The following is a 17,443-nucleotide window of genomic DNA, read 5'->3' on the forward strand; positions in this document are numbered from 1 at the left end:
AGATGAATGAACTTACTTATAAAAAGCGACGGCTGTGTGTTCCTTGTGTTTATAGGCGGCTGTCCTCAGTGACAGTGTGTCTTTTGTTTTGTCCTCCCAGGTGCTTTCTTCCTCTACTCCAGCCTGGCTTTGCTGGGTTTCTTCTTCATCTACGGCTGCCTGCCAGAGACCAAAGCCCGCCGCCTGGAGGAAATCGAAGCCCTGTTTGAAAACCAGCTCTGCTCCTGCGGCGCCTCTGATTCAGACGAGGGACGGCAGGTTGAATACATCCGAGTCAAAGGTTCAAACTACCATCTATCGGACAACGACGCATCTGACGTGGACTAGAGAGTTTGGGTGATTAGTGATACATGCAGAGTGGTTGGGTCTGTGATATCTTTCTTTTTGTTGCGTGTGAGCTGAGGAGCCACAAGAGTTTTGCTTGTGTCAGTAATGTGAGTGAGTTCACCTCCAATCCAGTCAATTCAGGAATCCAAAATCAGTGATTTAATAGCAGAAAGGGTCTTTTGTTTTCAGCCTATTCTCTGAATTGAGGGTGAACTGATGACAAATCTGGAGTCAAACCTGCTTTAGTGGACAGCTGAATCTTCAACCAGGCACCACAAACATCTCAATTACAAAAGGCTTAAAGGAAAACTTCACCCACAAAATGACCACTTTCATGTTAATTACTCAGCGTGTGATACCCTGAATATGCGAAGAGAACTTTGTTTTTGTCATATGCCTCCACGGTGAATGGAGGATCCAAAGAAGGCGAACATTCTTCATGAGTTGAACAAAACAGGGTCCGCATTTAACAACAGTAAAACTACATTAAAACTAGGGCTGGGTAACGGTACTTAATACCTTTAGTTGTAGAAATGTCTGCAGTCAATAGCAGCATTTCAGTGAAACTTTACCTGAATTGGATTCTTTTTGCACATTGGCCTGATCCCACACCGTCCCAACTCCCTGCCTGGTAGGTATGATTTTTGTTGCTGCGTCTCCAGAGCTGTGCTCTTCGGCAAACTGTCAGCAAAGTTACTCTATAGCAGAAGGTATCCCATTACAAGCTGCGCCAGTGGTACAAAATGGTGTACACTTCTGGTCTCCCAGGTTCAAAACAATACAACACTGCATACTGTACAAATTTAATGTTTGTTCCTTATTTGCTGCTCGTTTGTATCTGCTGCTAATCTTAAGTGGACCGTCTCGGTTAATCAATAGTCTCTGCTGTCAGTTCATCGTCTGCCCGGTTAACACGGGCAAACACAGCAGCTGCTAACATCCAACACCAAGCTGTTAACAGTGGTGGAGGAAGTACCTGAAAGACACACTTGAGTTAAAATACAGATATCTTACAGAAAAAGACACTGGTAGAAGTTTAAGTCACCTATTAGAATATTACTTGGTTATAAGTATTAAAAGTATCTGGGGCCAGTTGCACAAAGCACCTCAAGTTTGCTCCTTAAGTATGACACGAAATACCTCACCAATAACTGATTGGAAAGACTGTGTTGCATAAATTGCATCAAACCGCAGAGCAATCATTCATTCAGCTTTAGAAAGTTGAGTGATCCAACCCCTGACAGTAACAGTCATGAATTGACTTCTGGTGAAATCTAAAGTGCAAAATGAGATGCTCATCATTTAGCGTGTCCATCAGATTCTCCTGCTCGTGGAACACTCTTTTCGGGATGCCCTAATTTTTCTCATTTGTCTCCATAAACTCAACCATGCTGTGGTTAAGATGGAGTCAGAGGTACTTTATGTTTTTGTCCTTACTTTGGCTAGCGTGCAACAGTTTAACAAACTTTACGCAATTCCTTAAGTATAAGAGGAGAGATTTTAAGGAAACCTTAAGGAGAGGACTTGAGGATGTTTTGTGCAACCAATTTTTTTTCAAGGAAACCTTAACTGAGACTTTAAGGAAAATCTTAACTGAAGGTGCTTTGTGAAATTACTGTACTTAAGTATCAAAAGTAATTTTATTAAATTGCATATATTCAAAAGTATTGAAAGTAATAGTACAAAATGATATTCATACAAAACCAAGTGGTTTATTTCTTCTTAACATGAACACCACCTTAAAAAAGGACAAGTACATTACACTTAAAAGAATAACGAGGTCTTCTTCACAACTTTAAGGATTTAAAGAAACCCGCTGACTATCCAGGGCTGACACACTGCAGCAGAGCAGTCACCACGCTGTTACCTGACACAAATCTTTATTTCCTTGAATCATTACTCGCCCTCTCTGCTGTGGGACGCCATTTTCTGCTTCTATCATCAAGCTGGTTTCATTGTTGATTGGAATATACTCACAAGCATGTAACATCTCATCTGACATGCAGCCTAGGCTTGACTGGAAATCCAAAATAGCAGCATGCCATTAACGCAATTTAAAAAAAATAACATGTTACATTCAGACCTTAATCACCTCGTGATTAACGCGTTAACGCTGACAGCCCTGCAAATGGTCATTTTGCAAGTGAAGTATTTCTTTAAACACTGCCTTTTCCACACGTGTACAGGAAACATGACTGCTGAAGACACACTGCATGTACAAAATACGAGGCACACGTCCTCTCTTATGACGTCCACTGATGGTGATGTACTTTGCAAAAGGGGCTGCAGCTCAGCATCAGTAATATGTTCCTAATATTTTGTACATTTGTTGACTAAATATACTTTATGATTTACATATGACGTATGTACAGGATAAAAAACAATCGGTAATACACGTGAAAGTCATTGTCAGAATGCGTTGAGAACTCCAATGTGGCGATGAGATCCAGGTTTGTGTGTCCACAGAACTTTTGACAGCAGTTGTAACTTATTGTTGATCTGTAGTACCATTATGCCTTTCTATATGAAACACGTCTCAGTTACATGTTGTTTACGCTTGTAGCATAGCACACTTCTGTCAGTTCCTCATCTGATGACGGTCTTTGTTTGTGCTTCTGATATTTTTTACGAAAAGCAAACACCAGAGATGTACAGTATATTGTTCGAGTTTAGAAAACTTGTATTGTCAGTCGGTGCCTAAACAGAACCACTCACCAATCTAGTAGCACAGCTCAGTTGCTATGGTTTATATTTATTAATTAATTTATTTAAATACTGCAACAAAGTACTAATTGCTTTAGGATAGTCTATGTTAAGTTTCAGGCCTGCAATTCTGTTGCTCACCTGCCTCTAAAAATTGCAGTTTTTAACATAGTACTACGGAGAGGACAGTCTCGTGTCACTCTACTGCAAGGAAGCTGCCAAAACCTACACTTCCTGTTATAAACCTGGGTATTAAACATGTAACGTCCAGCAAAGGAGGCCAGTGGTAGACTGAAACCATGGTTTAATGATTGAGACTTCTCTTGTATTTCCTAAACATGATGATATTAGTGCCTGTGTATTGTGAAGGTCCCTAATGGCCACCCCGAAGTGGGTGTATGATATCATGTTATGATAATTAAGTCTGCATAGCTTTTTTTTTATTTGAAATGTACATATTTGCATTGCACCGTGAATGAAATGTTTTTGGGGTTTTTTTACCGTCATTTCATGTATTTTGATTTCCGTCTTCCTCCATAGCCTTATGTACAAATAGCAAAGCGTATCATTTACGTGGTTCTCGTGTCAAAAGTCGAGGAGTAGGCTTTAGCGTAATTTGCCAATGTTGTTTTGTAAAAAGTGTAAAATTGTGTGAGGTTACACCTTGTTAGTCAAACACACATAGGTTTCTGTGTAGCAAAAGCTGTTTGAAAGTAGAATACAGTGTAACTTTGTGTAACAAAACAAAACTAAGGCGTACTGTGTCCGATGATCAGGTGAAGGACAGTCCATAATTTTTGACACGTGGGTCCTCACCCACCATGATTTAATAAGATATAATACTTCTTTTTAAAAAACTTTCAATGAAGAAGCTCTTCATCAAATGCCGTGGCATGATGTTATGACATTTTCAGTGACCTGTGAAAGCTGAATGAAGTATTTGCTCCAAGTATTGTGATATTTCTGGTATTGTCAAGGTGTCACATTTACATATGGTTGCCTTTGGAAATTATTCATCCGCAGGGTTCCCACACATTCCACAACTTCTCTACAATATTGTACCCAATTTCTATGACTTTATTTTAGTAGTTTAAACTGGGTAGGCCTATTTAACTTGCCTGTTTAACATTCCCACCTCCGACAAGCTGTACATGCCCACTGCCAATAGACAAGATCAGTGTAACACTGAAATCCATGACCTGTCAGATTCTGTGACCGCAGAACTAGACTCCCTTAAAAATCGCTGAGTTTTGTGTGTTGTTGAGTGGTTAGTGTTTAGAGGTTCATCATACAGTGGTATCTAACAAATTAGCACCCCACGAACAACCTTACGTAACTAACGTAAATTTACGTACTTAATGTAAAGTTAGCTTGGGTTTAGGCGAGTAAAATTACATTGGTTAGTTTTAGGAAAAGTTTTAGTTGTCAATGCAACTGGATTATAATTTTGACAAGTTTGTATGTATTTACTTCTTGTTAAACGTTAAGTGATTGCCTAACAAATTAAGGTTGAGCACCGTCATGTCCTGTCAGTTGTCCCCTGTCAAAGTCTATCAGTGACCCAACACAGTGGTTGGGTATTTCATGTATAGATGTCCGGATCATGACACATAGTGATTCAATTAAATGTAGATATTTGATTGAATCACGAGGTACCATAAGGCTGAGTGTTGTCTGTACATGACCAACCTGTTAATGGGCAACTGTTAGACCTAGGCTGAGATTTAGTTGGAGACGACAGTCAGATGCTGCTATATGACTGTGCTGCAGCAGCTTCCCACTCAAGCTAACGTTAGCTCTCCATCCGCAGTAACTGTTACCAGCATTATTCAGCGACTTACCACACTGACAGTGAATATTGAGTATCTTATGTGCCTCAAATCTCAGTGTGAAAGCTTTGGTTAACCTGCATCACAAAAGCTTTTAGTCATTTTCCTGTTTCCTTTGCTGATGTGATGGTGTGTTTCTTTCCCCCAAAAGAGGGCGGAGCCTTGGCGATGACACCATACTGGTCTAGTCTATGTGTATCACGTGACATTAGATTTTAAATTAATAGTTCTAGGAATGTATGTTGCCTAACATTAGACATGTTTTGGACAGCGCATATTCAATAATTTTCCAAAACATTCTGTTATTTCCAAAAACAATTTTCAGACCGGAATTTCATGACCATGGGAACCCTGAATCAGTATATTTGAAATATGGATCATATTATTCTCATCAATGGTGACACTAATAAAATGGCTTAAAAACACCCACATGAGGAAACCCTATAACTGTCACAACACACTAACAATATTACTGTATGCTTTCGAAAATGGTCAGCATTTAAAATAAGCTTGTCAACCCTTTCATTCGATGGAGACTAGTTTAAAAGTGGGGAAAAATTGCTGATTATAATTCAAAATGTGATGGTATTGTTATATCTGTTATTTTCATTTGGTCCAGGATGAGCTGACTTAAAACCACACCAACTAGTTTTGTACTTAAAGTATTATTACAGGTAACACACACACACATACACACACACACACGGATGAAGCTCCGTAACACAGACTGTGTAATAAAACTTGTGTTGACCAAATATTTAGCGTGATTGTTTCAGCTGTTGACATCCAGTCGTGTTGACACTGTCCTCTGCCCACTGTGGGGACATTTAATGTGTACTTCTGGTGAAATGGTTGCAAATTTTTTTCTATGTGAACCAACTATGTGTGTTTCTACGGTTTACGAGGAACGACAAAAACACTAATTAAAAAAAAAAAAACAGTGCTGTATAGTATATTTGATTATTGTTCAAGCTGTATATGTTTTGCTAGAGTTTATATTCTATAAAAAAAATATCTTCATGAAATCTTAACACTTGAATATGTATACGGGGAAAGAAATAAACGAATAAATCAGAGCGACGCTTTGGGGCTTTATTTAACTGTCGTAGCCTTTAGAACAAACACTTTGTACATTTTATGTGGTTAAATATGCTAAAACAAACTATTAAAATAATGCTTTGAATTAAGATGCACAGAACAGGCATGCTTTTGCATCTTCACCCATCCACCTTACTTCCTCACCTCCTTCCTTTGCTTGAGCAGGAGCAAAATGTCAGCTATTTCCTGAAGTGTCTCGGCCTCTTCTGAGAGTCTGTCAGCCCTCGTGGCAGATGTGACCTCCTCCCTCACTTCATTTGCGAGGTCTTTCATCAGACGGCCATTTTCTCGTTGCCCTCTCTCATTTCTGCCCTCTTTGTTCTCCTTAGCTAATTCAGAAATAAGAGCAGAAAACAAGTGTACTTAACAAAATACCCACATTCATTTCTGTCTTCATCAGCGGAATCTGCAGAATTTAAATAATGTAAATCTTACACAATATCTCACTTTTACATTATACCTCTTCCATCAGTCATGCTCACATCAACAAAGGGATTTATGACTCTCTGTGGGATCACTGTGCCATCACTGTTGTTTATGATGCTGCTGCCTGGCTGGGAACCAGCTCTGGATTTCTTCTTGGTCCTGGTTGTATGCTTCCCTCCACTCCTCGCCTTGCCTGTTGAAGGCGTGTGTGTACTCGGCTCTGCAGCAGTATTAGCCTGCCTCTCTGTGGCCGCAAGCCGTACTGACACGTCAACAGGTGGCAGGCACAAGTTAAATCCAGTGGCTTCACTGTCTACATCAGCGCAGCACTGAGTCCAGGCATTGCATGTCTCAGCTGTGGGGTTGTCGACAGTTTGAGTTCCAGCGTCTCGAGTTTCACTGGGTGTTTTCTTGCATTTGCACAGCTCGAAGCTCTGAGTTTGAGCCAGAGCTTGAGGAGATGCAAACTGAGCTGTGCTGCTTCCCCTCTGTTGGCTGTTACTTCCAGAGGCTTTAACTGGGAAAGCTGCATTCTCCATCTGATTGTCTCTTAAGTTCATTTTGGGTCTCAGGAGCGGGGTGGAAGCCCTGAGCTTACTGTGCCTTTGTTTTGGATTCCCTTGTGAGCCCAGGTTTGCGTTTAGGTTATCTGCACAACTGGCTCGGTCCATATAAGAAGAGGCAGCGTGGAGACATGGCTCACAGCATTCATCATCCTAAAATACAGTCAGAAGAAGGAAACACAACAGTGCTGATGTTTGATATTGCAAAAGAGAACAGTGGGTGCTGATGTGTGGTGAAATTAGGAAATGAATAACTTTTGCTGAAAGATGTTGATTGGAGGATTTTTGTCTGCTAGTATTACACTTGTCTGTGTTCGATGCCAATCCTCCTGAGTGCCAGCAGCTGCTGCATCTGCACACCGGAACCTCATCTGCAATCAAGCCACTGCAGTATAGAACTCCAGCTAAAACATCCAGATCATTCAGTCTCCTCTGAGGTACAGACAATCCAGACCAACTAATAAATTTTTGGCACTTTATTGTTTTGTACTCTGGGACATCAATTCATGCCTCAACCATAATTCACCACACCCAGCCTTGTTATCGTCTTGTGCCTCTGAATCTGGGCTGCTCTGCCTTCAGCTAATCTGCCTGCTCCGCTTCGCCATTCCCAGTCCACCTCAGCCATCATTTCATTCAAGGCATCAGCTCCACTTCTTCAAACTACAATAAACTGCCTTTTACCATTCAGCGTTTCCTGGTTATATTTGTATTTTGGATCCTCAAATGAACTGCCACAACAGCTTCCAATCATTTTGAAATTGATTTACAATGCAACATTGGAAAAAATCAGATTCATTAAATCCTACTTCTGGTTTCTTTGCATTTTTAAGACTTTTGAAAGATTGATTTAAGAGAGTTTAATACCAATTAAGGCCTATTTTTTTATTTACAAGATTAATGAATTCAATGCCTTTTATAGGGTGCACATACATTTTCATGGACAAAATTTTCAAACTTTACCGTGACTTTTGAAGGACCCATAATAAAGGAAACATTTTTTCTTGCCCCACTTGCCTGGCATTTTTCAAACATAGACTCACACTCTATTCAAACATTATTTCAGCTAGCTGGCATACAGGAAAGGAAAAACGAATCCAGGATGAAAATGATGAAACAAAATGTGATGGTAAACAAAACAGTCACACATTGATGCATATTATAGCTACGTTAAGTCACCAGCTATAGAAAATGAATTTGCCGTTATGTTACAGTACGTGGAAGGTCATCCACATAACATTATTGTAACAATTTCATTAAATACAACAAAATTCCATGACTTTTTGACCCCTGGAAAATGTGATATGAAATTCCAGGACTTTTTCTATGCTTTCCATTACTGTAGGAACCCTGCTTTTAAGACTTTTCAAAGACAGTACTGATTTACACAGAGTTTAATTAAAAGGAATGCAGTATGTATTACAAAATGTAGACTAAACTACTGCAACTTAAACTGTTTTTTTCTGAGGTGATTCTGCAGTCACAGTACAACAGCAAGAGGGACAAAATGTGTAACTTTACTTACATCAGATGAGTCTGAATTGAGGTAACCTCCATGACAAGAAAATTTACAGCCATCCATGGGGTCGTCATTAGATTCAAGACATGCTATGGAATTGGAAAAAAAAGGGGAAAAATATTTCATTTACTGTCTACAGCTTATACACAATAAATGGGTATATTAACTGGAGATGCTTAGGAAACTTACAAAAGTTCATGTCGGTGCAGTTGGAGATCTGTGAATAAAACAGAATGTAAAACTGCAACTGCCAAATAAAAAGTACTTTTATTGGGATAACTATCAGTAACAAATACTGTCAGAGGCTCTGTACGACATCTCAATATGACTGGAAAAACAGGTGACATTTTCTTAAACATCTCAAAGATTTTATTGTTTGCTCTGTTCAATGTTGGTTCCATGGCAGTCAAAAACTTTACCAGTTGGTGGCAGCAAAAGACTATTTTACTGTTTCACACTCACATGTATGTGGTCATTTCCCTCCACGTCCATGCACTGAGACTCAGGGACAGTTCTGACAGTGATGACACAAAATAAACATAAAAACAAAGCATATCACCCATCAGTGATAAAAAAGTGATTATATTTAATGTGTAAACACCTACTGTGGTGTTGAGGATTCAGCAGGTGTATGATCTTTGAGATATATCTTTGATTTTCTTCCTCCAAGATGAGAGGCTGAAATCAAACTTCATGTTAATTCTCAACAAGACAGTCATCGTGGTTATGTAAGAATTTCAAGCACAATATTCACCTTCTCTTTCACACTGTTCAGTTCTGAAGCCCTCAAAGTAATCTCCCTCAAACTGCTGCTTAGTGTCGGACTGGTGAAGACTGAAGTCCAACATGGGCTCCTTATCCTCTAGCTGGTTGAGAGAGAAGGTGACCTCGTGTCTCGCTTTGTCCCGTGCCTCTGTGTTACTGTGATAACACACATATGATTTGATTTTTTCTAAAATGACAGATAGAAAATAATCCATCAAATTCTAGTGTTGTTCTCACTCTGGTACTGGACTTCTGAATAGGACTTGGGCTGCTGTGGGTGTCTCCAGTTGGTAGAGGGGTGGGTTTGATCCACAGGACCAGGGGACACTGTTGCTCATACCTCTGGGCTGGGAGAAAGGCTGAAACTAGCAAAATAAAAGCAAACTGCATCATATTTGGGAAGACGCTGTCACATTTTAAAGCTCAATCCTTCACAGGAGTTCACAGTCAGGTCCCAGCTGTAGTTGCTCTTGTCAGTAACCAAAGATTAATCCAAAATACTACATCTGACATGTCCATAGACATAGAGAAGTCCATCTAACCATTATCATTTCATGGTTTCCTAGTTAAAGGGACAGATGGAATTTTTTGAAGTGGGGTGTAGGGGGTTCTTATCCATAGCTAGTGTATTTCATACAGTAAATGTTTGTCAGCACACCTCCAGATTGGAGGAGTGGTAGGAGCACTAACACAGATGCTAAGCAATGAGCTGCTGTGGATTAGGACAGCAACAAAACGTATTTAAGAAACCTAAAAGAAATCTGCTACTATCATGGTACACAGCAGTAGATTGCTTAGCTTCTCTGATGGCATACAAAATAACATCTAATGAAGCTCTAGCAAAAGTTCAGTCAGGAAGACAATGCTACAATGAACCTTGTCTCTGCAGATTGATCGGCCTCATCAGCCTCATCAGTTAGCAGCCTCAGAGTCATCAGCCACCACTTCCACCAGTGTCTGGACTCCATGTGGGGGATTTATCTTGCTGTCACTCAGATGTCCCTCACTTACAAAATATCTCCCTCTGGTGTCCAAGCACTAAATACCTCTGTTAAATCTTAATCAGCACAAATCATCTTTTAATCTGTACACTCATATTCCACTTTAAAAATACTCTTGTCTCTCCTGATTGAACTGTGGTATCACACTGAATATGGGAAAGTACCGCATACAACCTCACTATCACATATAAATGTTACAAATACATATTAATTGTTTAGCTGTATTAAGCAGTTATTTACAGATGTGTTCCATACACTTGAAAAATGAATTCACAGTTATTAATACTATTTAATTCTGTGCTTAGGATCACACTAGTTGGTGCATTTGCAAGTTTTGAATGAACATAACTGACATTTTTGGTCTGGTGACATTTGACGTGACAGTGTGCCCTCCTGCTTTACTCGAGGTGTGCATTTGTAACCTAAGCAAAATATCACTTTAAGGTAAAAGGCAAAGCAGTATTCAAGTTGGTTGAACACTAGTATTTTGCTACATGCAAAATCAGTGATAACTCTCTAACAACACAGCATCGCATGCTGCCTTTCTGTCTGAGCCCACCGTCAACTGAGCCATTTTCACACTGTATTATGGGCCAAAGTACAGCTAAATGTTGACTACTGTAGATGGCAAAACTGGTACTTTGTTTGCACACTGTATACACAGTAGGCACCGATCAAGCAGAGTCCCAAGTAAGGCCTATGAAGCTACAGTTGGAGTTGAATGTTCCCATGCTTGTGTAATAAATGTAACTGTAACCATGACATTATGTGGTGATGTTATTGTAAGGAAAATTCTCTTTTCACTACCTTGGTCTGCTCCAGCCCTGAGGTGTCCCACGGTGGGGGGGAGCAGTGCGGAGGAAGCTGTGTCTGTGTCTGGCCTCTCTGCTGGAGGTTCAGCTGCAGGGGGAATATTCCTGAGGAGACCAGTTTGATTTGGCCTTAACTGGATTATTGTATAAAATGCATTCACGCAGATTAAAAATGCACAGTTATCATTGTGTAAAATAATTCATGACAGTTTGCTCTATAAAATATTTTGCAACACCACCTTGGCCTGAGGAAGCTGATGAAGTGGAGAAAGGGCTCAGGGGGTCGGTTCTGGGTGGCAGGTAGTCAGATGCACTGTTGTCTGAGAAACCTGACTCCAGCACTGGTGACAACTCGGGAACAGAAACATGAAAGACTTTTTAGCCAAAGAGTCCATCCATCCATTATTTGTATCCTTCACAGATCCTTTAAAGGGTCGCAGAAAACTGACAGTAAAGTGACTAACCTGTCGACACTTGAAGCCTCGCGGAATAACATTGTTTCTTCTTCTCATTCCTTGAACACTAGATGTGGACGCAGAATACACACAATGAATGAATGACTTAATTTCATGTGATTGTGCAGTGAAAGACCTGGGTGATGCTGACAAAATCATATGTGTCAATACAAACCACACTTCAGTTCTACCTGTTCTGAGGTTGGCTCTCAACAAGACTCAGCTGTGATGGAGAGCAGGGGCTCATTGGGAGTACCAGGGACTCATTTCTCTTATGCTTGGATCCTCCTTTACTGCTGGCAAGAACTGCTACTTTTGGAGGATCTGAAAAACACAAACATTGTTTACTTAAATCATTTGCCATACCGAGGGACTGAGGAACATATCTACGTCATTATCTACACACACTAGACATATCAAGCAAATATTTAAGACAAGATAATCCTTTAGTCGTCCTACAGCGGGGAAATTTGCAACATTACAGCAGCAGAGGGATAGTGCAAACAAGAGGTAAACTGTGTGATTATGTGATATATGTCTATGGAATATTTATAGAATATACAATGTAAAAATATACAATAATACACTCTAAATATACTTAAATACAAATACTAAATACAATATTAAATATACAGTACAGGCCAAAAGTTTGGACACACCTTCTCATTCAATGCGTTTTCTTTATTTTCATGACTATTTACATTGTAGATTCTCACTGAAGGCATCAAAACTATGAATGAACACATGTGGAGTTATGTACTTAACAAAAAAAGGTGAAATAACTGAAAACATGTTTTATATTCTAGTTTCTTCAAAATAGCCACCCTTTGCTCTGATTACTGCTTTGCACACTCTTGGCATTCTCTCCATGAGCTTCAAGAGGTAGTCACCTGAAATGGTTTCCACTTCACAGGTGTGCCTTATCAGGGTTAATTAGTGGAATTTCTTGCTTTATCAATGGGGTTGGGACCATCAGTTGTGTTGTGCAGAAGTCAGGTTAATACACAGCCGACAGCCCTATTGGACAACTGTTAAAATTCATATTATGGCAAGAACCAATCAGCTAACTAAAGAAAAAGGAGTGGCCATCATTACTTTAAGAAATGAAGGTCAGTCAGTCCGGAAAATTGCAAAAACTTTAAATGTGTCCCCAAGTGGAGTCGCAAAAACCATCAAGCGCTACAACGAAACTGGCACACATGAGGACCAACCCAGGAAAGGAAGACCAAGAGTCACCTCTGCTTCTGAGGATAAGTTCATCCGAGTCACCAGCCTCAGAAATCGCAAGTTAACAGCAGCTCAGATCAGAGACCAGATGAATGCCACACAGAGTTCTAGCAGCAGACCCATCTCTAGAACAACTGTTAAGAGGAGACTGCGTGAATCAGGCCTTCATGGTCAAATAGCTGCGAGGAAACCACTGCTAAGGAGAGGCAACAAGCAGAAGAGATTTGTTTGGGCCAAGAAACACAAGGAATGGACATTAGACCAGTGGAAATCTGTGCTTTGGTCTGATGAGTCCAAATTTGACATCTTTGGTTCCAACCGCCGTGTCTTTGTGAGACGCAGAAAAGGTGAACGGATGGATTCCACATGCCTGGTTCCCACTGTGAAGCATGGAGGAGGAGGTGTGATGGTGTGGGGGTGTTTTGCTGGTGACACTGTTGGGGATTTATTCAAAATTGAAGGCACACTGAACCAGCATGGCTACCACAGCATCCTGCAGCGACATGCCATCCCATCCGGTTTGCGTTTAGTTGGACCATCATTTATTTTTCAACAGGACAATGACCCCAAACACACCTCCAGGCTGTGTAAGGGCTATTTGACCAAGAAGGAGAGTGATGGAGTGCTGCGGCAGATGACCTGGCCTCCACAGTCACCGGACCTGAACCCAATGGAGATGGTTTGGGGTGAGCTGGACCGCAGAGTGAAGGCAAAGGGGCCAACAAGTGCTAAACACCTCTGGGAACTCCTTCAAGACTGTTGGAAAACCATTTCAGGTGACTACCTCTTGAAGCTCATGGAGAGAATGCCAAGAGTGTGCAAAGCAGTAATCAGAGCAAAGGGTGGCTATTTTGAAGAAAGTAGAATATAAAACATGTTTTCAGTTATTTCACCTTTTTTTGTTAAGTACATAACTCCACATGTGTTCATTCATAGTTTTGATGCCTTCAGTGAGAATCTACCATGTTAATAGTCATGAAAATAAAGAAAACACATTGAATGAGAAGGTGTGTCCAAACTTTTGGCCTTTACTGTATATCAATAGGATAATATTCTACTACCAGTATACATAAAACAAATGCACAAATTTGTTGAGGTTATACTTTTCAGAGGGCAGTCAGGTAATGTGGGAGGATAACAAGATAGTTTTCCATGTGCAAGGTTACTGAAGACCAAAACATAGTGAAGTTGGTTGGGACCGAAAACTATAAAGCTGACAGTTTCCTGTTAGACAGAGGTGAAGTATTTCCTGTATCTGTCCTTGTGACAGGGAAGCCGAACCAGTCTGTTAGAGAGAGAGAGCTCAGCTGTCTGTCCAGTAGGTGGTGGAGAGGGTGCTCAGAATTATCTAGGTATAATGGATAACAGTTTGTACAGTGTCCTCCTCTCTACCACATATTTATACTGTATTTTTTACATTGATAACATCATATGAGACTAGATAAATATTGAGCATGGTTATATCGTAAGAGTCCTTTTCTGTTAAAAGCTGCATTACAATAAAGCTATGTAATTATCTGAACTAGGCAGATTGTTTCAGCTCCTTTTTTTTTATAGTACTGTGTCTGATACATCTCATTATAAAACACATTATGTGTACTATTATATTTTTTACTAGCTTTAGGAAATTTAATTAGCTTCACATAAGGGAGGTGGTTCATTCTTTATTCTCCTGAAGTCATGTAATGTTTCCCTTCAAGCTTCTTTAGTATGGTTTTTGATAACTGTTTACTCGTAAGGTATCTTTCCGTACTAGTTGTTGCTTCTCACCTTTAATTTCTTTCTTAGCAGCAATCTGGTTGACGATAAACAGAGTCACTAGGTCCATACTCCCGGAGCTAGTTCCTCGAGGAGATGCTGGCAGAGCTACTCCCAAGTTCTTCAGCCTCTGTTGCATTTTTCTCTTTTCAAAGAACTCCTGAGGACAAAAAGAGCAACACCACAACATTTAGCCAGACATATTCTTATAAGACTATAGCTTTTATCTCGTGAAGTCATGAAAACTTTATTTCGCCTTCTTACCCTCTGCTTCTTTGCATCATTCTTCACAATAAACCTGTTCCTGCAATAAGAGCCGTTACGTTAGCATTACCTAGCTTAGCTAACGCTTGTAGGCTAACCTAAATATTAGCACGTCTAAAGTCGCTTACCTTGAACCCCCGACCCAGTTCATTTTCAATTATCAGAGAAGTACTGATAATTTTAGTGTAGTGACTGAAAACAACAAAGCTATAACGGTAGCCAACGTGAGTAAGTTCAAAGTACACTGGTAGCTAGCTTATAGTTTTAGCTAGGTAGCTATCTAACGTTTACTATTGCTTAAAATGCGCGAGGACGAACCACTTATCCTTTCACGTGCCACTTATGACGTATGTTCAAAAACTTGTATTAATATGTTTTAATCACTTGTATTTAATGTTGCCTTAACAGTATATTTTATTTTTTATGCAGAATTACTGTGTGACAAGCAGTAAAAAAAAAATTCAACTTTATTGAACTAAAAATTATAAATATTACAGTCAGACATCTAAAAATTAAATTAAAATTAAATTAAAATAAATTACTGTTTATATGCTCATGGTGTATGGTGGATACACATTTTTTTATTATTATTATTAACATGTTAAAGAGCCTGCATTAGACTGAAAAATATCTATTTATAAAAACTTTTAAATAGGGGGATGGTATGGCAATTTTAGATTTCTGTATATGAAACTTATCGAGCAGGATCATGAGGTTTATCTTAAAACTCAATGAATTAACGATACATTCAAAATAAACAACATATTTTAGATTGATTTTCACAGGGTGACCAGTTTTCCTTGGAATGAGTATTTCCAAATCTGTCCAAAATTGAATAGAATGTGATCAACTAAAAAAACATACCAATGCTTTAGGTTGAAGTCAGTAAATCTTGACGCCATTGCATTAAAAAGGTGGAAATTCAGCAACATTTTAAAGTGAATCTCTTATCTTGTTACACTTAATTTGAAATCCTTCTGCCATAGTGTCACATATTTGTGACTTCCATCACAGTTTCCTTCTTTGAGTGATTTATTTTTTTAAAGGAAAAACATAGTCATATATGGTTATCAGTGCACCGTTAAATACAGTAGATACAGTAGAGACTACCTCGTTACGTGCATCACGCAACCAATCGTCTTTTGGCCGGGGGCGCAACCAATGAAAGAGCGTAGGGCGGAAATTAGGAGCGACAAGTTAGCGGCAAAAACTACAATCAATAAGGAAGTAGACGAATTTACTTATTAAAAAAATAAAACCATTAGTTTGAAAGCACTGTTAATCTACGTTTGTAGTAAGGGATCTTTATTTGTCAGAGGAGAGGGGTGTCTGGGGTTTGACATTGTGAAACCACAATTTTCATGTTTTCATTAAAGTCAGTGATAAGATTACTACAAAATATAGGCATTTAAAGCTGTATGCCGTTCTCTTAGGCCAAAGTAAAAGACATAAGTCCCTCATTAGAGCTTTAAAACCTATTTGACATGTCTCCTCCACCTCTGCAGTTACACTTCCAAAACACTAGTTAGCAGTGGGGTGTCTGTGAAGTGCTGTAAAGTTGAGTTGATTCAAAACCCACCCAAAACACACATTAAACATGGCTTAATAGCCACAATTTCAGTTACAAGTACACAAATTGGCATCATTATAACTCGCAGCGTTTACAGACAAAGCATTTGTCTTTTGCTCGACATGTTTTCCCCACTTATTCAACATGCTAATGTTATTAGCACAAGCCTATGGCATGCTTAGCGGCTAGCAGACATTTCCTCTACTCATATGAAGCCAGGGACAACAGCAACATTTAACAAAGGTAACGTTACAAAGTTTGGCTCCATTGCAACTCGCAAGGTTCAGTGACAAAACAACTGTCTTATATTAAACATGTTTTCCAAACAAATATAACATGCTAATGTCATTAGCACAAGCCTATGGCATTTTTCATTGTGTACATTAGCTTAGCGTGTAGGAGACATTTCCTCTACTCATATGTAGCCAGAACCACCAGCAACATTTTTTAACTAAGGTAATGTTATGAAATGCGTCTCCACTACCACTCACAAGGTTCATTGTCAAAACACCTGTCTTATACTTAACACATTTTCCATACAACTACAACATGCTAACGTTATTAGCACAAGCTTATGGAATTTTACAATGTAACAATGAGCTTAGCGGCTAGCAGATAATTCCCTTCACTCATATGAAGCCAGGAACAACAGCGACATTTAACAAAAGTAATGTTACAAAATTTTGGCTCCATTACAACTCACAAGGTTCACCAACAAAACAACTGTCTTAAACCAAACACCTTTTCCCAAACACATACAAGATGCTAATGTTACTAGCACAAGCCTATGGCATTTTACATTGTAACAATTAGCCTAGCGACTAGCAGAGATTTCCTCTACTCATATGAAGCCAGGGTAAATAACACACAAGACTTAAAAGGATGTTTTGTGGGTGCTTTATTGTCTTCACACTTTATCGTTTCTTTTCTGTGAAATAAGGCAAGTAAATAGGTATAGATTTGATGCAGTAGTATATATCCAGTCCCTACGGGAAGTTGAACTTGAGTTTTTATTTTGACAGCTGCAAACCGGAAGTAGAGTGACTGTATGTTGTCTGTCTTGACGCTGGTACAGGAAAAAGAGCAGGATGTAGCGGTACATGATGAATCGGGCTCGCTTCACATC

At 39.4% G+C, this 17,443-nt stretch overlaps 2 protein-coding genes across 3 annotated transcripts in view; one reads left to right on the forward strand and one right to left on the reverse strand.

Moving 5' to 3' along the window:
- The window catches only part of LOC125882846 (proton myo-inositol cotransporter-like), a 113,075-nt gene extending 107,168 nt beyond the window's left edge, over positions 1-5,907 (forward strand). For both annotated transcript variants that reach the window (XM_049566756.1, XM_049566757.1), the window contains one exon: positions 101-5,907. In XM_049566756.1, coding sequence (XP_049422713.1) covers positions 101-327 — 227 coding nt within the window. In that variant the 3' untranslated portion in view covers positions 328-5,907. The remainder of the gene's footprint in view (positions 1-100) is intronic.
- Positions 5,908-5,944: 37 nt separating this feature from the next.
- LOC125882845 (uncharacterized) lies at positions 5,945-15,060 on the reverse strand. The gene is made up of 15 exons (XM_049566754.1): positions 14,876-15,060; positions 14,748-14,787; positions 14,496-14,643; positions 11,690-11,822; positions 11,508-11,565; positions 11,283-11,394; positions 11,039-11,148; positions 9,468-9,595; positions 9,220-9,386; positions 9,071-9,143; positions 8,928-8,979; positions 8,655-8,682; positions 8,472-8,554; positions 6,418-7,099; positions 5,945-6,286 (listed from the first exon to the last, which is right to left on the reverse strand). Exons 1-15 carry the CDS (start codon positions 14,896-14,898, stop codon positions 6,090-6,092), a joined length of 2,034 nt encoding a protein of 677 aa, XP_049422711.1. The 5' UTR covers positions 14,899-15,060; the 3' UTR covers positions 5,945-6,089.
- Positions 15,061-17,443: the final 2,383 nt, after the last annotated feature.

This window comes from Epinephelus fuscoguttatus, linkage group LG22 (assembly GCF_011397635.1).
Source record: "Epinephelus fuscoguttatus linkage group LG22, E.fuscoguttatus.final_Chr_v1".
Taxonomy (NCBI): Eukaryota; Metazoa; Chordata; class Actinopteri; order Perciformes; family Serranidae; genus Epinephelus; species Epinephelus fuscoguttatus.